The following is a 26331-nucleotide window of genomic DNA, read 5'->3' as shown; positions in this document are numbered from 1 at the left end:
ATATTTTTACCGGTTTTACCGGTTAGATTTTACCGGTTTTTAGAACAAATCAATCAAACTGAAAACTTTCACTCTTTGTTAATATCTCGCCAGTTAAAATATTAATATATTAAAAATAATATTAAATCAAAATAATACACAATAAAAAATAAATAAATTAAAAGTATGGATGGAGCAGCTTTGGCAAACAAAATTAACAGTTCAAGCCAGAAACTATAAAAAAAATAGTTGACGTTTATTTGACAACTTTGACATTTTCTCATCGATCGATACGATTGCGCGACGAGTGGTTTGTTCGGTAGTTTATCTTTCTGAAGAGATTTTCTATTCTATTTTGTACGAAACACATGTATGAATAAAATTATATTAAAATATGAATTGTGGAGCATCCTTGCTAATAAACCCATTAAGTAGAGTGTACAATATTATTGCTGTTTGTTGATATTAGATTGTGTGAAAATCTAATCCTTGAATAATGGATTGGATTATTTCTGATGAGTTGGGCCTAACTGTGGGTCACTTAGTCGGATGGGGGGCGGCTGGTGCTATGATTATAGGAGGAGTAGCTCCATACATTCCTCAATATAGACAAATTAAAAGGACACAAGATGCTGAAGGCTTTTCCTTATATGTGTGCTTAGCTCTTCTAATTGCAAATACTTTAAGGATATTATTCTGGTACGTATCAATGATTTCATATCTTGATTAGAAAAGTTCGATATATTATATTTGTCATGTCTATTAATATTATTTAAGTATTAAATCATAATGATTACTTATTTAGAAATATAATTTTCAGGTTTGGTAAACGTTATGAACTGCCTCTGTTAATTCAGAGCATTGTGATGAACATAACAATGTTTGTGATGATCCATCTATGTGTAAATGTTCGCAAAAAGAATCAAATAATTCGTGCCAGGGAGCGAATATTCACAGGTCAGTATAATATGTACCCTGAAAATGTAATCCTATTTAGCCTGTGGTGTATTGAACCTGACTACACTAATGACGTAAGGACACTGGATATATAAATAGCACGGGCAAGGTTACATTTGGTATGAAAACAAATGGTGGTGGTTGTATGATAAAGGACTGTTAAACATAATTAGTAACCATATTTAGCTATTGCAATATCTGAAGTAGTTTTATCCCTAAATTTTGCAGCTCTATGCTAATAATATTAACAACTTCTGAAGTATTTTTAAATAATTATTTAGGTATTTTCTTAAGTTTTTTAGAATATTATTATTGTATTGCCATATGAGTATTCTTAGTTTTTGTTTCATTGTAATTTCTTTATTCTACATTGATTTTGTTTTTATACACCTCATTAACATTACCTATTTTATATTGCACATTATTTTAAGCACTAATTTTCCTTTTACTATTTTGTTAATATTATTTTTATGTTTTGTTTGGTGGTTGGTGTAATGGTGACATTAGGTGCAATATTCATGTTATATATACTGTTGTGTTGTGTGAATGGATCAGCCCAGCCAGATGAGACGGCACGCTGGCTGGACCAACGCAGCGGTCTCAGCAGCGGGGAGAAGCCCCATCGTTTCTACGGTGAGTCCCGATCATCATGGTCACAATGCTGAGATTTATGGTTTGCTGCATCATTATGTTCTACGTTGTTAATTTGTCCTCATTGAAGTTTTGTTTCAGCTGACCATGGTGTTGATTTCATGCTTTGGATTTGTTCATTTTTCATTTGGTAACTTTTCGTTGAAGGTTTTTCATATGTATTCTTATATTATGCATAAGCAGTTTATGTTCTCAGCATGTGGCTTGTTTACATGAAACTCTTGAGTTATAAAATGTCAACGCAAGGTGATGTATTGTTGTCCTTTTGTTTGTTTACTGGGATTGTGGTAAATCTTAATAAAAATGTTCATACAACTGTGGGTGTTATTTTTTATAAACTGTACAATCACTACTACCTACTAACTTGGTTCATTGCTCTTTCATAATCAGCTTGTCCAACTTATTAATACATAGTATAATTATCTCATCTCTGGCCTGAGCAACGAGTGGGTCACACATATTTATATGACGGATACATTATCTTTGATGTCATTTACCCCGAGCATGATGTTTCCGATAGTTGAGGTCCGTATGACGTAGTTGTGATGTATCGTGTCACGATTGTCGTATGATAGTAGGTCGCGTGATTGATATAATTTATTTCCAAGCTTGCACTATTATGTTCTCATCGACGTTTTATCTTATAGATATTTAGGTAATGCAATGCAACGAAACCATGTGGCAATTTTTATCTAATAAAAGTGACTATGCCATTGTAGGTTTAAATTAGAGTAGTTTTTGATAAACGGTTCGTAAACGAACTTATCAGATTAACCTTTCAACGACCTTATAGATACCCAGTCATACCAACATGCTATTCTAATTTGTTCAAATTATTGTTTACAGATATGGAACGAAAATATTTCTGGGCGTGGACAGACTTCCAGAGCTATGTGGACTGTATGCTGGTGTTCTCAGTGATCGGCGCAGCGATCACTTATTTGCTGATTGAGTTCGCGCCGTTTGTCGAGCTGATCGGCTTCCTCGCCGTCTTCACTGAAGCCATGCTCGGTGCGCCGCAGATAGCTAAAAACCACCAGAATAAAAGCACTGAGGGAATGAGGTGAGAATCAATGATGGAACGGTTGAACAAAAATATAAAAACTTTCTCCATTTTGCGGCGAAAATAAGAACTAACATTTTGTAGGTATAATGGTAGATCTTCGAACGCAGTGCAATGTCTTTACCGTTAACGCAAAAATATCCAAGAATCTTTGGACATTTTCTAAATATCTAGTTAAAACTTACCTGTAAGTTCTAACTGGATATTTGCAAACAGAAAAAACTACCGATGACGGCATTCTTCTATTATATTACATACTCGGAAATGTGGGTTACTATCGTGTGGTAACTTACCACACGATGTTCCTGTGCCCGCATATCATTATATTATCAACGAAGTGGCAGCATATGAGAGTATGGGAGTTCCCTAAGTAGTGGGTGAAATCCTAAACGCTTCCGCAGTTGTATTTACTAGTTACGTAATCACAAAACTAGTACATACATAAAGTCGTGATTCATTTTCGCCTTCTTATATGCTTCTTATACGTAATTGTAACTTGATAAACAAGAGCATCAACGAGGCCGTTTCCAGACATATCATCACCAATTTAAGAGCCACGCTCTTGTCGGTGTAGCATTTTCCATTCCAGTATATCAAAGGCCAATTCCTTGACTTCCCTATAAGACAAGACGTTAACCTTTTCTTTAATGTGTTCCAAGTAAGCTCTTCTTGGTCTTCCCCTACATTTCAGACTATGTTCCCCAAAAAACATACATGGCACTGTACAGAGTTGCTATCGTTTAATCTTCTAATTTCATAGATAATAGACACGTGCATCTTTTATCTTTGTTTTTGGATATAAATGTTGACCCTTGTTATTACATCCAGGCACAAGTCACAACACAATCTTCCACCCATTATTATTCTGATCAAAATAAAGAGAAGCAATATAGCTAACAACACAATTATATACCATATCTGATTCAAATATCAAGCAAAAATTATTTTTTATATATGCCTCTACTATATTATATTTTTGAATAATTATGGACCTCCCTAAGCACTGAGAAAATAAGTACCTAATTGTCAAGTCAAATCTGTACAACTCCATCTATATTATTTTTGGGGAACATAGCCTAGAAATTCCTCATTGGTACTTATCTAATTACGAATCAGAACTAGAGTTGTTAATATTATTAAGGAAGTTTCTCCTATGTATGTTAGGGTTCTCTTTATGAGTTGACTGTCTATAACTTTTCTGAAAAGAAGTACCTAGATCGTGATGAAATTTAAAGGGAATTGGCTGTGAAAAAATGAAAAGTTAGCGAATTGTGTGATTTGAATTACGCCTCGTGATTTCAAAATAATGCACCTATCGTTGATTAGAAAAATATCGTTTCTTTTGTGATTCCTGTACGTACTTTACGTTGTATTCGAAACACGTAAGTTCGAATGTGTTTGTTTTACAACGTTCGAAATTCGAACGGAACGACGCCGAACCGAAAAGTTTCTAAAGTGTTTCTTTGCAAAGTTTGACTTGGCTTATTCTCCTCCCTTGGGTTTATCCGGTTTCCATTGGTCTGCTCTGCTTGCCTAAGCTGAAAGTATTGGCAGGTCTGGGTTTTTGCGATTGCCACCTGACCTTCCAACCCGAAGGGAAAACCAGATACATTTTCTCGAACATAAATTCCACATTATTTCCCTTCTTTTTGTAAACGAAAGGAAGGTGTCAAAACCTATGATCTATGATATTATATACATCATCATATATAGTTAGTGACATCGTAACGAAAACCTTGAGGGATGATTCGGAGCATGATTCTGAGTTGATATCAAGTGGAATTTTCCGTCGCAAAAGTACGGAACTGAAAATAATAAAAAAAACACAAACATTTTCATAAATTTTGCAACGAAAAAAACGCGGAATCTTTGTCTGAATCATTCCCTTCAGTATTCGTTACGATGTCACTAAACCCTGTCTATAACTGCCTATTATTTTATCGTTGTTTACTGAATCGACTTTCTACCAATCTTCCCACTAATTCTTACGTAGCCACAACTAATTGCGAATTACAAATCGACATTCAAATGGTATAAATGAAACCCGTTAAAATTCATACTAATGTTATCGCTGAACGCTCAAGGTCTATTGCATAATTTTATTACCACGCATTGTATAATTGGGTCTAACTCTCGCTACAATACGGTTTAAGTTCCGCCGGGAGGCCTAGGGTCTGGTTACGGCGTAAATTATATCGAGAGCTTCGACCAATAGCTGTACGTCGTTTATCTACGCAGGCAGCATTAACTATGTCTATGGTCAAAGACGTCGATAAAAACTCATGCCACCTGTGCTGTTACAGTTAGGCCCCTATCATAAACAACCACTTGCCTGAAAAGTGTCATAATATGTCTGTAGATATATTTAATACTCATATGTATTAGTGCATTAACCGTAGGTATTTTCTAGTACCTTCTTCCTGCCTATTGCTATTTTCTGGGATTCTTCACTTAAAATAAATACTAATACGAAGACACTTTTACAACTTAAATACATTTTATGTATGGATAGTTAGTGATAGATGAGCGTTTAAAGTGTGATTCAAATTAAGAAGCATTCTCTCAAAGAATATATTACCTACGTGTGATCTATCTGAACCGCGGAATAAAATAGAGGTCGGAAGAGCCACGTGAGCGCGAAATGCGCGCCATACAGGTATGAACAAATAGTTCATACTTCAATTTTGCATTCCACTCATCCGCAAACTACGACTAGCTCTGCGATAGTATATTAAAAGGTCGTCTTGTGCATTATAAACCTGCAGGGTAAAAAAATCTAATATCGACTATCATGCAATCCCTCCTAAGGCTAAAAACTCTAGTATGATCGGCTGTGTATCAAAAAAAATACTTCATCATCATCATCATCAGCCGTATGACGCCCACTGCTGGGCATAGGCCTCCCCCAAGGATCTCCACGACGATCGGTCCTGCGCTGCCCGCATCCAGCGGCTTCCCGCGACCTTCACCAGATCGTCGGTCCACGTTGTAGCGGGCCTACCCACTGAGCGTCGTCCGACACGTGGTCGCCAAAAAAATACTTATGTATGCAATATTTTACAAAAAGTGCAAATTAAATTTGAGAAGCAGTAAAACTGTTGTAGTTATCTGTTTGCAGGAGTAGTAGTAAAAGATAGTGGGGTTGAACCCGCGACAGCGGTTCTCATACAAAATGCGCGTGAAGGCCTTTCCAACCTCTTTCTTGTATTCCGTGATCGGAACAGTTGTGTAAATAATTTAATATAAAGAATTAAAGACTGACGCAATACATTTCCCTTAGTAACCCGTACGGTCACTAGCATTAATATGTACCTATACACTTTGGTACCATGTCACATTAACTTTTTTTGACAAATTGAACTGTAAGTGGGTACATTATATTGCTCATGACTGTACAGTATTGTGTATATATTCAGTATGATACATATTTGTGTATTTCGATATTATGGCCGTGAATAAGGTGTGGGGCCACAAGCATTCAGAAGACAACTCCAGCCACTTTTGATTCGTAATACAAATATGGATATGATGAACCATATAGTGATAGCCATTTTAATGGCCCATCTTGTGAAAAAAGATACTTTTTTATAACATTCCCGAAAAAAATACGCAGCTGACCGCGTTCTATGTTTTTTATTCGCTCCCAACTAGCTTAGAAAGCACTCTCAAAGGCAAGTTCTTATCAAACCAATTCTAAGAATGTGTTAAATTTTGGATAAAAATAACTCGTAGAAACGTCGTGATAATGGGCGTATTATAAGCGATAGCCTATTAACCTATCTAATATAGCTCTTCAGCGAATTACATTTTATCCATGTTCAGAAAAACCCAAAAATACTGCATGCTCTTATTTTATGACTTTGGTTTCTCCTATGGGGATAACCAGTATGTGAAGAATTAGGTACTTAAAGTATAGGTATTATCTAAATGAAACAGAACAAAAAATATTGAACCAACCCCATCAACCCTGGTGTCAGGGTTAATATTGAGCCGCCAAAGGCCCCTGACATGGTTCATGTAACGACAAAAAAATTTTTCTATAAATACATATATTAGTGAAAGTACGTACGTAATCATATTTGTAGTTGTGGCCTCCCAGTTATTGTGAAACACCTGTGGCAGAAGGTCTCTTCCATATTCATAAGTACTTATTGGTATCTACCAAACAAATTGGAGTCGACATCTTATTAAATCGACATCTTAAAAAAGAAAGTTATAAAAAAGGGTCTAGCGTGCGTGCATGCGTGCATGCGTGCCTACGTGCGCGCCTGAGTGTGCGTGCATGCGTGCCTGTGCCTGCCTACGTGCCGGTATTAAAATGGGAGTAAAAGCGTTGTAAGATATATCCACTCATACAAAATCGGGGGCAACAGATACCTTTCTACCTAATAAACAGCAAACATTTTTATTGCTCATATAATTTAAAATGTACTTTTTTTTTGTTTTCAGTGTGAGCATGGTTGTAATGTGGATGTGCGGCGATGTGTTCAAGACTGCATACTTCGTAGTGAGAGAAGCGCCCACGCAGTTCTGGGTGTGCGGCAGCCTACAAGTCTTCTTAGATATTATTATTCTCTTCCAAGTGAGTTATTTACGAAAATAAACACTTACTATTTTGCATTTATATTAATTTAAAACAAATTCAGCGATACTCAGATTTTCCTACTCCCCTTCGAGGCTCGAGCTTCCAGTTTTCCCTGAGCGATCTATCAATTCCGTCTCAAACGCGTCCATCCAACTCTCGTCTCTTTATGTTTTATGTTATGTAATGGAAATATATGTGAACGTTGCAGGTGTGGTTGTACCGGCACAGCACTGCGGCGTCGCGGCGGCTGCGGCGCGGCGACTAGCAGTGGACGGAGACGGATTTATAGCAGCGGCCGCGCGCCCGCGCTCCCCCCTGCGCCGCCCGCGCCGCCTCGCTCTCAGCACTGCTCTGCCTTCCACACGTTTTATGACGAACTTTACACTTACGAATACACCAGTGTCGGCGTAGCCCGTATTCCGTTGACTACTTCTGTTTAAAGTATTTTTACAACATTCCACTGTGCCAATGTTAGATGGCTGCGAAAGATACCTGAAGCATAATTTCGACGATCGAATCGAGACTTAACTGGTCTTTATAGTCGTCCGTTACGATGAGGAGCTTTTATTCAATTTGACTGGACAAATTTTATACAAATTCCGTAGCTATACGGTGCTATAGGTTTGTGCCTAACATTCGAAGAACATCGAGGTTGATGAGTCCTATTAGAGGCTTCGATGTAGACGTTTGAAAACGTATTAGTACGATTGATGTAATAGCATTTGTATTAGAGAGACCAACTGCGATTTGTTTGCTTCCCGTTTTAGGAAGGATTTTTACTAGTCGTAGGAACTAGGTGTGTAGAGGTGTTCCGTGTACAACTCGCTTTATAGAACCCTAGTGTGCCATTTGCTATGTCCTTAAATACGTTTACATCACGAGTTAAAAATACGAAGTTTCTTCAAATATCTACCGAATTATTTTACTTATTTTTGTAAATTTAAGGGCATAGTACATGTTTGAATTATTCTAGCGAGGTATACAGTACTCGCGGACTCCAACGATTGTGATAATTATCACGTTTTGTAAGGAATATAACCAAGTACAATTGACTAAATTCGCTTATTAACAAGTACACAGTTCTAAATTATTGTGATAGTTTTAATTTTGTAATAATTAAATTACTGCGTCATCACATTGCACTAAGTAATCTTAACACTCTTTGTTAAGTTGGTAACTTATGAAGGCTAATCATAAATTTATTTCAAGTATCAAATAAATTTCATATAGTTTTTCGTTGTGAATCGTAGTGTAGACCGTTATATACGTGATAATGCGCTTTCATCCCGCGTTGTGTTATTGATCTGTATATTATTGTAACTTATAATGTTCTCTTAAGTATTACTTGTGATAATATGCTTTTTATTAAATAAGCTATCAAAGTAGTCATATATATCACCTAAGTGTACAAATTATAGTCAGATGTTACATAATTAAAAGTAATTTTATATTCGTTTCTCGTATTACATGAAGTACATTTTGTTTTGGTACACGAATGTACATAGTTTTATGATTTTGATTATTTTTAGAGAATTTTTGTATAACGTCACGATTATAGTTTCAAATTAATCTCATGTAGGTAAAATTTGCGATGCGCAACATTCTTAATGATTTTGGACAAATTCCCTAGTAATAGACAATACTTAAGAAAAGTTTCTCTAAAGAGAAACTTATTTAAGAACTATACGAATGCCGTGAATTGATTTTCAGACCTCGATGAACAATAGTGGCCAAAATACATTTAATAATCATAGTCCTTTTCTACCTTTGTTTTTAGGAAAGATATTAGTTTGTTTTTTATAGAAATGTTGTGAATGAACAATGAATTTTGTACATAATTATTTGATAGCAATAATTACTAATGTAATCGACGCTTCCACACAATATGCAATATTGTCTTTATTAATATGTATTGCATTTTTCATTTTAGTCTTCCTAAAGATGTAATAATTATGGACTTATTTTCTTATTTATTTTCTGAATACCAGCGGGATTAGCACTGTAAGCGTGCGATTCTTTCTCGCCTCGACATACGTCACCCGTCACTCTCTCACAGTACTGCACAGAAAGAGGCAGATGATCTCTGTCGCTGCGAGAAAGAGTCGCGTGCTTACGGTGCTAAGCCCGCAGAGCATAATTGTGACCTAATATGTTGATATTTGACAAACAAACGACACGAGAGAATATTTATAAAGCGTGATCGAACATATCAAATTTATAGAACATATCAAAATAATAGCATCTGTATGTTGATGGGTATCCTTATATATGTATTTGTCAATTATTGTAGGTTTGATATGACAAATTACAGAACCATCGCACGTTGTCATGAAGTATGTTGTGATTTTAGGAGTTATCATTTCTTATACGAAATAAAGTTATACTGTTTGTTAATAGTTGTTGTTTACCGAGTGAACCCTCACCGCTTCCCATTTGTTGACATAACATGACATCTCGCCTATATCCCCAAAGGGGTGGGCACAGGTGTATAGTACAGGTGTAGTATTACGCCTACTCCTACTACCTACCTACCTACCTACGCCATCTGTTTTGTCATGCTCTGTAACAAATACAATAAATCACTTAAGTCTATAAAACTGAATTTACACTGTGGGAATTTACTCTATTTACTATTATCCCATCGATTACATGTCATTGGAGAGTTACACGATTAAACAGGGTAGTTTCCAACTAGTCAGATCAGCTACTTTTTACTTAACGTCAAAACACGAAATTTGTATAAAAAGCAACCTGTGATGGCATGGAAAAACGTGACAAAATGTCGCACTTATTACATTTTTCTTTACTAAAATCATAAATAAGTTAAACAGAAAAATGAAAACGTTTATTGTCGCCTTTAGATCTGTTTTTATTTAGTACTTAATCAAAATTTCATAATTTATGACCCATAATTTATGAATCCATTTATGACCCAGTGTATCGTGTGGGTTATGAGGTGGATTACCTACCTCATCAGCCCTGTTGTTAGGATTATTGAGCCGCCAAAGGCTCCGAACACAACTCACGTAACAACTACGTACTGACAGCTACGTAAGTAGTACCCGGCACCAACGGCTTGATGCGTAGAGGTTTACTGTAGACTGAAAGTCCAGCACGTACTCCCGTCATCTTGATAATCTGTTATACCTACGCTCTCTGAGTCCATAGAATGTATCTAATTCTTGTTCAAGAAGACAAACTAATTAATTAAGTACTCAGAGAACTAGGAATATTGAGTGCGATTTCGGGCGTGTAACCCCGACCTTTCCTACGGACACTCGACCCTGTCAATCTCATCTCGTTAGCATGTGAGAACTCTCGACTATCGTCTAACCGAAACTAATGGTGCGCCCACACCAGATATACCTAAGTAACGACCTCCGTGGTCCAGCGGTAGGGCGTTGGGCTCACGATCCGGAGGTCCCGGGTTCGATTCTCGGTGGGGACATAATCACAAAAAATACTTTGTGAGCCCTAGTTTGGTTAGGACATTACAGGCTGATCATCTGATTGTCCGAATGGTCCCGGTTACTACTTACTGATGTAAGTAAGTAGTCGTTACATGAACCATGTCAGGGGCCTTTGGCGGCTCAATAGTAACCCTGACTCCAGGGTTGATGAGGTTGGGACTCCACCTCACAACCCACACGATAGAAGAAGAAGACGGAATACCGATATATATTTTTTTACCGAAGAGTGTAAATCACACCCCGGGCACTTCATACAAACAACCTCGCTTTACACAGACACAACACATTGACGTTATCGTACACGCGCATCTGTTTGTAATAATACTACTTACGTATTATATAATTCAAGTCTAAACTGTTCGAGGGGAGTGAGGTCTTCTTGTCTCAGCTCAGCTCAGACGCTGGTGGGGAGCGGAGAGTTGCCGTTCTATACGTAGTATTTTTCCTTATTCTATGGTGTAAGTCGCAACATAAGATAACATTCGGTAACTTGCAACTAATTGTTGATATTTTTTTTAATGTATCAGTTAGAGTTAGACCTAGCAACTTACAAGTATTCTTTCGTTGTCGGATGTTCGGATTCACATTTGAAAATCTAACCAGTGTGACTGGTGTTGTCGCGCCAATACACATGGAAAATATAGATATCAAGTTCTGACGTCACGCGACTTGAAAACAAATCTGACGCTACCAATTACGGGGCAATTCGAGAGGGTGTCTCCAGTCGCCCAATTGTACACTATAGTGTCGTGGCATAAAGCTCAGTAATCATCATTACTAAGCTCTACGTCAGCAGAGATTACACGGGATCGTGGAGTCGTAGTAGGGGATTGTGAGTTCTGTGGGTTTTGAAATAGGAGCGTTGTGAAGTGTAGGGGTATGTGAGGGAGGGTGGATCGATGGTAGAGAGGCAGTGGAGGCGGCGCGGGGCTCCCTCTGACGGGCCGCGGCGCGCCAGTGCTGGGCTGGCTGCCGGCCGTAGAGCGCGCCCTTACCCGCGCCCGTCCCCGCGCCACACACCCGCGCTGAGGTAAGTGGATCGTCTCACTACATACAGCCCTCCAACCACACTAATTAGATACCTAACTAGAGATAGCCACGCCGGAAAACTCTAGTTTTCTTGTTTGTTTACTCGGCCGACCATACCTATTCGTAGTTATTTTTTTATTATCATGCAAATACCCGTAGGTTTATTTTTTTCTTATCTAGGTCGTTATGAATAAATTGTAGCAATAAATATTAGTAGGTATTGAGATAAAGCGCTCTCGTTATATGTATAAATGTAGGTTTCAGTTATAGGTAGGTATGTACCTAGGTATTTGTTTTGTAAGCGCCGGCGATCCGATAAATATAGAATAAATAGACTCATTTTCCGTCCTCTAAATACTTTACTATTTATTTATATTTTGATAAATAAGTGAGTTTACCTAGGGTATATACCTATCTACCTACCTCCATTTGTCCAAAACAAGTAACAAATAATAATAAATCTTGTCTGGGATAAATAAACACCTCCCGTAGGTACCCACCTACCTATTTGTTCATTCAACAAACTTGAGGAAAAATGTTCAATGTTCAAAATTGTTTTACAATTAGACTCTTTTCATTTGAACGACTATTGTCTATATAGGTATTTAAATTGCCTAATCCGGGGCTGTAAATATTTTTTTATCGAAAATAAAGCATCAGAATTTGATACGCATGATTTGGATTCAAGCGAAGTAGGTAGGTACCTAGTGTAGGTGGTGGTCAGGGTAAGACTGGGCCAGAAGGGCCTGGGTGACTGACCACAAGCCCGGGACCCGAGACTAGATGACGGTAGATGGAGTACTATCGGATCTAGTTTTACATTAAAGATCGCAAGATCTGGGGCATAGCCTGTGTGGACTAAGGTTGCCACAAGCCCCGCAAGCCAGGCCCGTGGGGAGCCGCGCAGGCTGGGCTCATTTGGCAAGTGCTACTTCGACTGTATGGCCAGTCCAACACAGGTGCTGATACCTACGCACTCCGGCCAGCAAATGCAAACAAAATATACTTTATTGCACCAAAATAAAAGAAATTAGTTACAAAAGAGATTTAACTAGATATATGGCAAATGCCCGCCTTATCGCTTAAAGCGATTTCTTCCTGAAAACCATAAGGCGAGGAAATATGTAAAAAATTAAAGATTGCGGGTGCAAACTTAGTACAACTTACCAGACCAAACCTACAATGATCACATCAAGAAGTTACGCACTTATCCTAACTACACCTGTCTTCGAGCTAGGGTGTATTATTCCTTATTCTGTGCTAGGGTACTGATGAATTCCCCATCGAGGCAACAAGATGGAAGGGGTTGAAAGAAAGATTCAAGCATTTATTTTACCTGGATTTTACCTATTAGTAAGTAAATAGGTAAAATCCATAACAAAAGTACCCAATAGGTATAATCTCACGACTACATTTCTAATCCTTTTCTTTCCCACATGATATGCGCTGCGATTTACATACATAGTAACGTTTGGACACACGCACACTACACAGTTACACTTCTTCATAATTTATCATAATATATTCTGTTTTGTTTAATAAGTATTATTTATTCATTATGCATAATATAAGTACTATAAGTATTGATAGGTATATTTAAGTGTATAATATCAAGTATAAGTAGTACATTATGATCTACCTATGATATATTGAGTAAGTATATTTTGATAATTGTAAGTAGGTACGTAATTGAGTTTGGTATGTCCGTGGTTCACGATAGGTCTCCCATGACACCAGCGCCGGGAACCGTCCTAAGCACGTGTCACGGCATTATGCTGAGGGTGATCCTTTTTTATTTTGGACGCTCTAATCAGGATAGCAGCTCGTAGTAAAGTAGGTAGGTTGGGTCCATACACAACCACTATTTGCCCATGCACTACCTCAGTAGGTTATTTACTACATCTACTTTAATATAATATTACTTACCTAAGTAATATAATAAAATATGCTTCGTAATTATTCAGCTATAAATATTGCTTATCTCACTCCAATTTCTTACTTATTTAATTCAATACAAGTTACTGGTAGATTTGAAACACCCGACTAATAAACATTATTTACTTAGGAATATATCTGTATACATTTCTGCTCACATGGGTACCTACACAAATATTTCCTATTTTCCTAACATAACTTCTAAGGTCTTACATATCTACGGTTTCTTTTCAACGATTAAAAAGTTATGAAACGTTTCTGGAAGTAGCCAGTATTTTACAGAATGGCGTCATTCCTATAAATAATACAAAGTCTAAAGAATGCAAGTACTTACCAAATGTTTCGAAATACTTACTTCTAAATATTTTTCGTCAAATTAAATTATAATATCTACGCATTTTATCTTACATAGACCGTTTTTCTTCTTTCACCATTATCATCCTGCGTTTTATTGTTGGACATTTCTAAGGTTGTTCCAAAACAGTCCATTATATTCAAACATTCTCCTGTACTCTCGGCATCTGAATATTTGTTAGCTATCATTTATTTTACGCAGAAGGTACCTACCTATATAAAAGGTTATTGCACATGGAGTATCCGGAAGCAGTGAATATAAAAATATTTAGGTGGTGCCAGACCTCAAAGTGGCAACCCTCAGACCCTAAAATAAAAAATGTTGTTTACGGCCGGTATGATCAATCTAACCCGATGAAGTTAGTTTGCGGCCAGGGTGAACCAGTCTTGGTTGATTTTGGCGCTATAAACTGCCTCACCCCCCGTATTTCGGCGCTTGGCGCGGTCGCACTCCTCGCACCGGCCTAGAGTCGCCATATGTGTGGAAGCACCTATTCTAAACTTTGCAAGAATTTAAGAAGGTGTCTTAACCATAATTAATCAAATTAAAGGCAATCATCGATAGCTAATCGCAACATGGACTGTGGGAGGAAGGAAATAATACGCAACTTCCTGTGATATTATGAGCAATTGTGTAATTATATCGGAACTGATATTGGATAAGGAGACTTCTAGTTGATATAATAATGGCTCGTTATGTAGCGCGAAGGGAGTTAGCTACTCAGTTAGGTATGTGACAGATATTAGCCTAAATATGTTTACATAAAACATTCAGTATATATATACGTCCCATACTGCTGGGCACAGGCCTCCACTCAAACAACAGGTGTATGGAGTTACGCATATTATACTCCACCACGTTACGCTGCACCAGTGCGGATTGGTGAAATTTATAGTCTATTTAATTAAGTAGTTAGGTATTTCAGGATCTATTATTGATCTAAGTATCTACCTACCTAAGTCTTGTTTTCTGTGCAAGTTAGTTTTCTTTGTATACAATTCCTTTTCTATCGCGTGAGCTTTGGACTTAGCCTATTTCGGCTACATAAACTGCTCTTTTTAGGTATACCTTAGAGAATTACTCCTTTCTGAGTGATAATAATAGTTTTACTCATATAACCATTGACCACAGAATAAAAGAAAGAAGATGGAAAGGCGCGCATTTTGTATGAGAACCGCTGTCGCCGGCTCAACTCGACTCTCTTTTACTGCTACTCCTGCAAACAGATAACTACGATAGCTCTAGCTCTACTGCTTCTCAAATTCGACAGACACTTTACCGGCGATGTATATTTTATGTGATAGGCTGGAATTTCATCATTATTTTTCGTAAGATACTGCATACCAAAGTTTTTTTTTTATAAATAGCCAATCATACTAACCTTTTTGGGTTTCCTGTTATAAGGAGGGATCTCCTTGCATGATAGTCGGTATTAGACGACCTTTGTATAATAGGTACTATCGTGCAGCACCGTGCGTCGTAAAGTTAGCGAACGAATGGAGTGCAAAGTTAAAATATGAACTAGTTGTACATACGCTTAGCCCTTTCAAACTCTTTCTTCTCTTTCGTGCATAAGACTAATTGACTACAACAGCCAAACTTGCTGACTACGTGTGATTGACGCGGTGATTACACGTTAGGGCACCGTCATTGGTTATAATTTATAGCTGATGGTACTTAGTTTAAAACAATAATGTCATATGTATATCGTCTGATACAGACGTTTGAGGTCCATGATGATTATAATGATTGCTGTTGATGGTTTAGCCTAGTTACAAAATAATGAATATAATCTATTTAGCCGAAGAAATGTAGAATTGCATTGTCAGACCTTCGTAGCGTTCGCAATAGTAGGTCCCACTCTTGGCTCGAATGCGCTCAAGGTGAGGTCAATAGATGCGCTCAACTACTTCCTTTGTTTACCAGATACTCTTCCCGCGAAACACGCTATTCTTGCTATTTTTAAAACCATTCTATTTACCTACTACAATTTGCTTTAAATAAACGGATATAATGAACCGCATAGTGACAGGCGATTATGGTGCGTGTACTAATATTTTAGTATAAAAAGTCGGTTAAAACAGGGGCGGATCTTTGCAGCCACATTTAAAAACTGCATACATTCTGACAGATTACCATTCCATCACTTCACACAAAGACGGCATCTGTGGTCCGTTAAGCCATTGGTCCAGGTTACTACTTACTGATGTAAGTAAGTAGTCAGTCGTTACATGACACCAGGGTGACACAATAGAAGAACTTCAGACAGATTCTGGAAAAAACTAAAAAATAACCCTAAATATGACGACTTTTACGACTTCCTCAAATATAATGTAGTGATTTCTAAATCGCAATACAATCAGTAAATAAGTCACGTCTCATGACCCAACCTTCTCTTTTCACTAGGACACCATGGTGGCACACCGTAATAAAATATATTTAATTAAATAAAGATTACCTCACCTTGTTGCACAAGCATGGTGTCCTAGTAAGATAACCTCCCTGTTAGTAATTAAGTCAGAAACAACTCCACTACACAATATATCAGCGATTTGATTATTTTCTTTTACTTACTACTTTCTCTGATTTATTATAACACTCGCCAATGTAATGTAATAAGTACTACTTTCTGTTTATGACGCCCAACTTTTTTAACAGCAATCTTCTTAAGTAGGTAGGTAATTACTTTCGTTAAAGAACAAAGAAGCGCTGTACTATATGGTCGTAAGGCCCAAAGTCCTTTTAAAATCCAAATCCCATTGTTTAACTATTGTGTCTGGAAATCCGGGCCTTACGAGGATATAAACTGAAAATGAACTTTTGCGTTTGAGTTTTCACCTTAAAACACGGATAATATTTACAGAAGATGGAAGGGCCTGGCTTAGAAGCGCTGGTGATTAAATGTTAACAACAAAAGTTAGTTAGTTATTAATCTTGGATATTTAGTACCTTTCAGTTTTGGCTCTGCTTTTGTTTTTCGAATTCATGTTTGGATAATAAATGACTATCACGTTCTCAGCGGTGAAGGAAACCCACATTCCCGAGAAATGAATTTTCGGAGGTATGTGACCTAACCTGTATTGGGCTGGTTTTTCCTTCGCGGGTTGGGAGGTCAGACAGGCAGTCGCTTTTGTAAAAAAAACCGGACTCGTCAAATCTTCAGGTTAGCTAAGCAGACCCTGTGAAAAACGGGTTTTGGCTCTGCTATCAACATGATACCTATACACCAGTTGCTCCGGCGTGGGTTGTTTTTGATGTTGCTCGTTGATAAGATTACTTCAATAAAACTCTTTCTTGAGGGAGATAACATGATATAGAATTGTATCGTACTTTCATTACATTTGGTAGGCAATGCGTTTGTAATTTGGTAACGTACGCGTACGCATCAATAGTTGTAGAGCTTTGAGGAAGAATAGAGAAGATAGAGTGAGTGTCATAGTTGAGATAGACCGCCGGAATCGGAACGTCGTCGGTATTGCGGTCGGTAAATATTTTAGGATGCTTTCACTTTGGCGTGATACCTATATTCCTGTCACACACAGTGACTTTAAATATACCTAATTACAATACGGTTTGGAAGCTCTCGGTAACCTTCAGTAATTCACAAAGGCCATAACACCTCCTTAGGGGAAGCAAGTAAGCTATTTCCTACATTTCTTAGACACTTAGGCTTATTTCTTATTTACGAGTACTTAGGTAGTTTCCTTTTTAGGAACGTGTATTGGTCAACGTAATAAGTAAAAAAAAATAGTAAATAGGAGCTCCTTTCTCGGTAGAAACGTTGATTTAAAATGTAAGTAGGTACCTAAGTATAGTTAAAGTTACTTCTGTGTGTGGGGCCACTATACGGAGATAAACTTACCTCAATATTTACTCGTTCACATATTGCTTTATAAGTAGGTACTTTAAAAAAGTAATTTTGCTTTAATTTTATTATATAATTCTGATGTAGATCGTATTGAACCTTTTCTCTGAACCGGCGTGCGTGTATGAAGCGATTGATGAATGTGGAGGAAGCAAGAGAAGTGTGTCAGGATCGAAGCAAATGGAATTCTATAGTCTCTGCTTACCCCGGTGGGAAATAGGCGTGAGTTTATGTATGTATGTATGTAATTCTGATGTAATTCAATGTAAAAAGAGAACACATTTGGACAGGACGTCCGTCAGTCATTGTTATCGCGTGGATGCAGTAATGTAAATAAAATTACTCATTTGATATTAAGTCGCTGACATCGCTAAATGACGTAAGTATCTGAATTTTTTGGCGAACCTGATTTGCACCTTTTGTCAATAAGACACAAACTATTTTAGCAAAACATTGCAGATACGTCAGTTTGCAAAATCAACCACGATTTGTTCTAACACCAGCGCCACTACAAAACCCTGTAGCGATGTGAGCATACGTATATTACAATGGCGATTTGAAATATTTTTTCTAAGACATTTTTAAGTACTTTACTTATAATTATGGTTATGTTAGGTTATTAGGTTAGCTTATAAAGGGTGTTAGTGACATCGTAACGGGGATGATTCAGACCATGATATTGAGTTAATATCAAGTGGAATTTTCCATCACAAAATTCATGATTTTTTTGTGTAGGTATTTTTAAATTAATCTCAATTCTATACTTTTGCGATGGGAAATTGCACTTGATATTAACTCAGAATCATGGTCCGAATCATCCCTCATAGTTTTCGTTACGATGTCACTTACACCCTGTATAATTAGCCGCGAACTTTCAGTATTGATTATCTTCCTTCACACCTTCCTTACCGTCATATTATTATGAAGGTAATATAATATATAACTATAGTACTTAGTTAGATAGATACCTTATTCCCTCCAGAATTCTAATATTACGATGAATGTTGCTATTACAGTCCATATTATTCCGCTATTTTCCTCAACCATTCATATTATATAGGTAGGTTCACTTAATATAAAAGTATTTTATGGAGATAAGTAGATATAAACATCCTATATACGTCCCAGGCCTCCCCTCGATCAACAAGGGGTATGGAGCATACTCTACCACGCTTCTCCACTGCGGATTGGTGGAGATGTTATACGGCTAATAGCCGGCACCAAAGGCTTAACGTGCCCTCCGAAACACGGATTCATCAAGGTTCAAACCTGCAAAGTGCTTACCAAACAAATCGCAGTCTCACAAAGTAGATTTTATAAATAAAGGTATATTTCCAACACAGTAAAGCTTCAATTGGTATCTATTAACATTAAAGCCATTAAAGAGATTTGCAATAACCGTAAATTATTGCTCATACATTCCTTTGTAAAGAACATGGAAAAGGAAGCAGAATGACGTATGTTTCGTAACAACATGAACAAGTAAATAACAAATAAAAGAACATGTTTCACTTCGAAAGGCAAAGGGGCGAAAGTCCTTCGCATTCCATACAGTTTTATTGTATATTATTATTACGTTCTAAATCACTTACACGTGTATATAATCGTCTAAGGCCGGGGAGAAAAGCAAGAACATTCAATTTCTTTCTTACCGTTCATAGTCATTTATCTTTTTTTCAATATTCGTCAAAAACAAATTAAGTAGGTACTTACATGAATATTAGAAACTTTCTGTGCTATTTACCGTACTCGTCGTTAATCATTTAATTGTGTATGAAACGTCTTATATTAGGCAATGTACTTTTGTTTTTCTTTTCTTGTCATGACTTATTTGCTAATTACGCGGACAAATGGGCGCTGAGAGCTCTCACCCGGTACAAAATTTAAGGAAACAGGCCTGAGGGTGCCCTGTTGGGCGCAAACCGTCGTCTGACAGGATTATATTTGAAAGAATTAATCGACCCTAGTGAACCAATAGCGATAAGCGCTGAATCAGGGAAATCGTGAACCACTACGCCACCGGCGGGGTCAGTATCCTGGCTCTATGGCTAGAGTAATCGGGTCGTCAGAAATGTATATTACTTCTTTGGGGCGCCGATATTTGTAATAATTACCCAGATCCCTGGGAATTATAAGAAAAAATATAGGAAGGATATCTCCGACTAAAAATTAAAAGTGTTGGCAACTATTTAGGCACAAGTATTCGAGTCCACTTTTATGATTCGATTATGAATGAGTTACGGGCCAATTTCTATCAATTGCTAGGACGAACTTTGCCCTTATACGGCACGGACGAGATGCAAATAAAAATAGACGGCTCTTCTGCTTATCGATACTCAATCTTGCGTTTAATATGCCGATCAATATACTCTGGCTATATACAAAGAATTACTTAGGTAACCTATAGTATAATGCTTCTATACAACATACATATAGCGTATTCTCCTGCTTAATATTCCCGGGCATGTCGTAGAAACTGACAACATGATGTCCTCTCTAACATGATGGGCTTACTTATTTATTTAGGTATATGTATTGTATATAATGTGTGATTTATAAATCAATATAGAAATTATATAATATGTTTATATATTTATGGAATATATATTATATATAATTTATTTCAATGTAATTTGTAGGTTTAGGTTACTAAAATAGTAATGTTTTATATTAGTGTAAGTAATTTCTAAATAATTTGTACGCGTATGTATGTCTATCTTTATAATATTATACGTTTCATCATATCCATTTTAGGACTTCATATCGTACATAGATACGTAACATCACGCCTACTTCCCATTGGGGTAGACCACGAAATTTTACTTACTACGACCCTGTCAACACCCACTTTCTCTTCTTCATGCTCGCTTATTGTACTCCGCTGGTTTCCGCTGGTTTAGAGTACTATTAACCTGTATTGCTAACATGCGTAACGTGATAAAATTTTGTCACGGCCATTTTATCAATTCTGACGACACAATTAAGTAGTTTTGTCAATTGCTTATCATCAGCAGCCTATTAACGTTCCCACTGCTGGGGCACGGGCCTTTCCCTATGGATGGATAGGGAAATAGGGCCTTAAACCACTACGCGGGCCCAGTGCGGATTGGTGGTTATTAACGACTGCTAATGCAGCCGGGACCAACGGCTTAACGTGCCTTCCGAAGCACGGAGGAGCTCGAGATGAAAACTTTTTTTTTGTGGTCACCCATCATATGACCGGCCTTTGCGAAAGTTGCTTAACTTCAACAGTCGCAGGCCGAGCGCGTTTACCGCTGCGCCAACGAGCTCCTTACAATTGCTAATATGTGAACCCAAATAAGTCATGTCGTTCTATGAAAATACGAACTAAATCTTTTTTTTAACATGACTTATTGTAGATTTGCCGCAGATGGGAATGGGATGGTTGATGGCGATGGATGGATGGGTTTGATGGATGGCAGATGGATTTGGGAGCTACTTAGCCGGAACGAACAAAATCACGTGACACGCATACATAACATAAACATAACATAAATAGCCTATATACGTCCCACTGCTGGGCACAGGCCTCCTCTCAATCACACATATTAGGGGGAAAAAAACAAACTACTTAATCGATTTCGACAAAATCTATTGAGTCGATCAATAAATTTTATCACGATGCGCATGTTAGCCCTGCTAACCTTTATTAATTTCAAAAGTGATTAATTTTGGCTCTATCTACCCCATTAGTGCTTACGGGATTGAGTTTATGTAAGTAAGTATGTCTAGTATACCGGTATAAGTGGCAATAGAACAGGGCTCCGCGCGGGAAATAGCGTAGAGTCGCAAGTTCAACTGTTTCTTTTATTTTTCTTTTGATGTGTAATTTGATCATTGATTAGTAAAATCGCAAAAAAATAAGTATTTTTTCGTATTATTTTGTAAAACCCCCGTTCCAATAATATTCCTAAAAGAGCCAAAAGGTTCAAAGGTAACAGACAGATTTCTTTCGCATTTGTTCTAACCATAAACAACGGTCTATTAAAAATAGCATTTAAAAATAACAATAAAAAACGTATAAGTATATACCACCTTAGAAAACGAATATGTCGTAGGTATTATAAATTACACCATTAGACCCTCCGGTCCTAACCGGATTCATATTTGAAATTCTCATTTTCTACAACGCGCAACGGCAAGGATGAAAGTAAAGCATTGTATCCTTTGAATGTTGTTGGTTATGAATCCCTTTCATCGTGAAATGGGTATGAAGTCTGAACATATGGCGAGTAGGTAATGAGTTGTTCGCAACATCTGTACAGAAGCTTTTCATAAACTTCAAAGTAATAGTTTTCGGTGCTGTCTCCAAGTCCTTATTAGTATCCTTAATATAGATCAGTTTTCGGTTCGTGATAGCCCTGGGGGGTTAAAATGGACACATCGAAGCAATTTATCTAAGAAAGCAATATTGCAATTTGACATTTGCGCATATAAAATTAAGTGCGCAATGCAAACAAATGCATTGCGCAAATGCTGTTCGGAAAACGCGTAATTATCGTAGTGTCTCGATACGTTTCGAATCCCGGCTCGTGCTCTAAACCACTGAATTCAATTTTATAAATTTGAATTCACATTTGGATCATACATAATTGATATCGCGTGATTTCCAGGCTTTGTCTTTGTTTGTTTCTGGTCAGTGGCCATAGGCTCGCCCCCAATAAATACCCTGTGGGTTTTATAATCGCTATAAACAAAGTCTTATATTTACATACAAAAATCAATTATTTTTTTATCAAGAAAACTTGCAAAGTTTCAATTTAAAGCAGATATTCTATATGTCGTAACAGTGGGTCGGGTCGTAACATCATCATCAGAATGGAGAGTGGGCGTTAGAAGACAATAATGGCCGTCATTAGTATCACAATCATTTTATTTACTTCCACATAGTTTTTTTATCACGATTAAATAAAGTCACAGCATAAGGTACACACTCACGGCAACGTCACGGTATTCGTAACGGTTACACAGTCTCTCGTTATCTAGCCGTTAGCCATGTTAAGGACGTTAGCGCGAAGGGGCTACTCGCCCTCTACTTGCCCTCCACCACCCATGGTTCCTATATTCGGACCGAATCATCGGGACATGTGAACGTACTTGCTAGGTACTCTTTTCCGATCACACTTTCTTGACGTCCCTACAAGTTATAGGTGAGCGACTATAGCACTCCTCGTAATTATTCGACACGTCCGCTCATGACGATGGTTCGCGGTAGACTGCCCGACTAGAACGGCAGTGCACGTCCGCTCGACACGACGACTCTGTAGTGACTCCCGACTTCACTCCGCTCTGCTCGTACGCCACCTTTCGTCGGAGCGTTGCAACTTCATGACGGAAGTGATGTAACTTCATTTTATTTTCCGATTTGATCAATTTCTCTTCTTAATTCATAACTAACTCCGACATATATATAAATTTAAAAGTCTTATTTACTCACACAACAAAGTTCTATTCCCTACCATTAATCACAAGTTTGGTGTATGGTAATCATTTAAATTTGGTATTAATAAATCTTCGATAAGTACTATTTCAACTCGCTTAAACCGTCAGGAACTGGGCCGCCTATTAACAGTAGTGTTTTTGATGGAATACACGTTTATAGCGGAGAATAAAAAAATCTAGCGAAGGTACTACCGTTGGTTTAACGTCACCCCTACGGGACAAATACCCGTTTACGTAACGTTATTTATTACGTTCTAAATTTATATTCACCCGTAAAGATGATTCATATTGAAACTTAGAAGAAAACATGCATTTAAAAGTGCGCATGTAGTTGTTTACTCTGTTCTTCTCTCTAACTTGTAACTCGACGAATGAGTTGATACAATATTTACCTATTTTCTATATTGTCAAGTTGCCAAATAGGTACCTATCTATTTGGGTAATACTTACTTCTTAAAGCAAGTTCGGAGTTGATTTACGCTTTACTGTCTTATTTATTTGTATTTTATTTTATTAATTCTGAGTACCAACAACTATAAGTATACAATGAGTGCTTACAAATTCAATCAAAACAAAGCCATTTAAAGGTATTCGCAAATGAAATTATTATTAATCAGCAGCGCTTTACGGCCGTGAAATGAAAGTTCTGTAACAAACAAATTAAATGTTTTTTTTTATAACGTCTTAGGTTTTTCCTAATAATACTTACATAAGTACTTATATGATTTGCATTTCGTAATAAAACAAATATAAGAAACTGATTTTATTTGCATACCTCTCACTCTTTATTTGTATGTTATTTATTACTTCAAAGTGATTCATTATCTCTTGATGTTATCGCTGTTACCATCACGAATTCGCGATATGAACGGATTTGTCGTTAATAAAAATATGTCCTTTTTTATTCAATGCAATGTCATATTATTGTAAGCAAACGTAATAAAAACAGTTCCCTAATCAAAGCTAAATATTCTTCTTCTGTAAATTCGATCGAATTCGGCTCAGAGTATACTGCCAACTGTACAACTTTTAGGATGCATAATCGGCTCAATTAGGCACCTACGTAAGTAGGTTACGTAGGTATAGGTAGGCCCTGACGAAAGACAAATAATAAAAACAGGTTAGCACTTACCTAATGTTGTTTTGAGTACAATGCGTAACATGACACGTATTACATAATGACTTATGACTAATGTGCAAGAATAGGTTTGCAATCAATGGTTGGGTTATTTAATGTTTTATATCCGAATAACAGTCTTAATCGACTTGTATTACCAATTTGCTACTAACGGTGATAGAAATAGGGTTCTCTCTAATATCCTGCTAGATTAAGTATTAATAGTATTATAACTCAGGGCCCTCGAAAGATCCAAGACCAGGACAGCTTCCCCCGCAGTCTCCTTTTCTCTGCAGCCCTATGGCACCCAATGTTTGGACAGGACGTGTAGTCTCAAAAAAACGATAATTGACATTTCCTTCATCATATACTCGTAGTACGAGTACTGTCACGTACGTACGAGTCTCGTACGTGACAGAACAAGGAAATCATCTCATTTTTAATACCAAAAAGGGGACATTGGTAACAAAATTGACGAATAATCCAATCTCTTGTAACATTAGAATATATAGCCTCTGGGCGAATGGAATATATTGAGCGAGGGGACATCGAGGGACAGGCTTGCATAATGAGAGAACAGGGTCCTCAAACTAAATGGAGTGGACGGACGACGTGCATGTCAAAGCATGGTAGTTGAATGAGTTTATATGACAAGGACAAGCAATTCGTTTTCCTTCTCTAGTCTAATCTAATTGAATCATATCTAACGTAGTGTAAGTTTTATTGGGCGGTAAGCACGTAGGTAAACCGAAACTTTTTGGTCGTATCTACCTCTTTGGTTATTATACATTGTTTTAAGTTTACGCGGTTATTATCATAATTAAAACACATTATAACGGGTTCTTACCGCGTTTAAATCTCATCAGTCATCCCGTGATCATGGCACTTGCAACAGTGTCGAAATATCGGGAGTCTCATATCCCCATTTAAACGCGGTAAGAACCCGCTATTATGTGGTCTTAGGTTATTGTTTTCAATTGACTACACAACTGCGGGCCTAGCTCCGTAAGCACGCGACTCTTTCTCGCCGCGACAAAGATTATCTGTCTCTTTCTGTGCAGTACTGTAAGAGAGTGACGGGTGGCGTATGTCGAGACGAGAAAGAGTCGCGCGCTTACGGTGCTAAGCCCGCTGCTCGTATATAATATTTTATCTACTAGTAACAAAACTGTTTAGTAAACCAATAAACTTTGATAAAATATTACAGAACCTACTTGCAATACGTACGTAGTGATGTAGTCATTTCTTTTAAGTAAATAATAAATGAATAACCAAACATTTTTTCCAGTGTAATAAGTAGGTACTTCACGATGAATGTGTTTCAAGTTTCCAACATAAAGACCTAAACTAACAGGCAGACAGATGATGTAATTAAAACGAATTCGTGCACGTTTTACTGCGAGCTCAAACATAAAATTTTCATTTACAAACAAAATTAAAACAAGCCATCTCATATTTAGCATAGGCGTACAAAGTTCTTTCTCCTACATGGAACTTTCCTTTATAGAGTCACATCATTTTCATCTAGTTATTTAATGACATGTAGTACCATTCTACTCATAATGCTGCTGATTCCTGTACACACCATCTAATACTATTTTAAGTTATACTTACCTGTCATTTTCTTATCAGCTGGAACAGAAAGAGACGAGTAATCGACGGACCTAAAATTTATGAAACACGCGTCAATTTTAGACAGAAAGTTAAAAATCTTCTAAAATTTTATATTGGTCAATAACCCGACAGAATTGAGTTGACAGCACACGTCAAACGGGTTGCATATGAGCAAGACGCCCGTTATATTCGCCCGTGGTTATTCATTGATTTTAAAATTAACAGTTGTCAATTATCCATCCCTTTCC

General features: G+C 37.2%; 2 protein-coding genes across 4 annotated transcripts in view; both read left to right on the top strand.

The window, feature by feature from the left end:
- Positions 1 to 274: 274 nt before the first annotated feature.
- Positions 275 to 9631, top strand: LOC126369759 (solute carrier family 66 member 2). Of its 3 annotated transcripts, none has more exons than XM_050014332.1 (6): positions 275 to 678; positions 800 to 936; positions 1492 to 1569; positions 2434 to 2650; positions 7100 to 7232; positions 7444 to 9631. In XM_050014332.1, exons 1-6 carry the CDS (start codon positions 476 to 478, stop codon positions 7498 to 7500), a joined length of 825 nt encoding a protein of 274 aa, XP_049870289.1. In that variant the 5' UTR covers positions 275 to 475; the 3' UTR covers positions 7501 to 9631. The 3 variants fall into 3 exon arrangements, with proteins under 3 accessions (XP_049870289.1, XP_049870282.1, XP_049870295.1); XM_050014325.1 differs by having other exon boundaries at positions 1444 to 1569; XM_050014338.1 differs by lacking the exon at positions 1492 to 1569.
- Positions 9632 to 11619: 1988 nt separating this feature from the next.
- LOC126369830 (ubiquitin-conjugating enzyme E2Q-like protein 1) overlaps positions 11620 to 26331 on the top strand; it is a 61588-nt gene continuing 46876 nt past the window's right edge. Inside the window, exon 1 of the mRNA XM_050014398.1 lies at positions 11620 to 11735. The gene's annotated coding sequence lies outside the window, so the exon portion shown is untranslated. The remainder of the gene's footprint in view (positions 11736 to 26331) is intronic.

This window comes from Pectinophora gossypiella, chromosome 1 (genome assembly GCF_024362695.1).
Source record: "Pectinophora gossypiella chromosome 1, ilPecGoss1.1, whole genome shotgun sequence".
Classification (NCBI taxonomy): domain Eukaryota; kingdom Metazoa; phylum Arthropoda; class Insecta; order Lepidoptera; family Gelechiidae; genus Pectinophora; species Pectinophora gossypiella.
The sequence above is the reverse complement of the archived record's forward strand: the minus strand, read 5'-3'. Positions and strand labels throughout refer to the sequence as shown.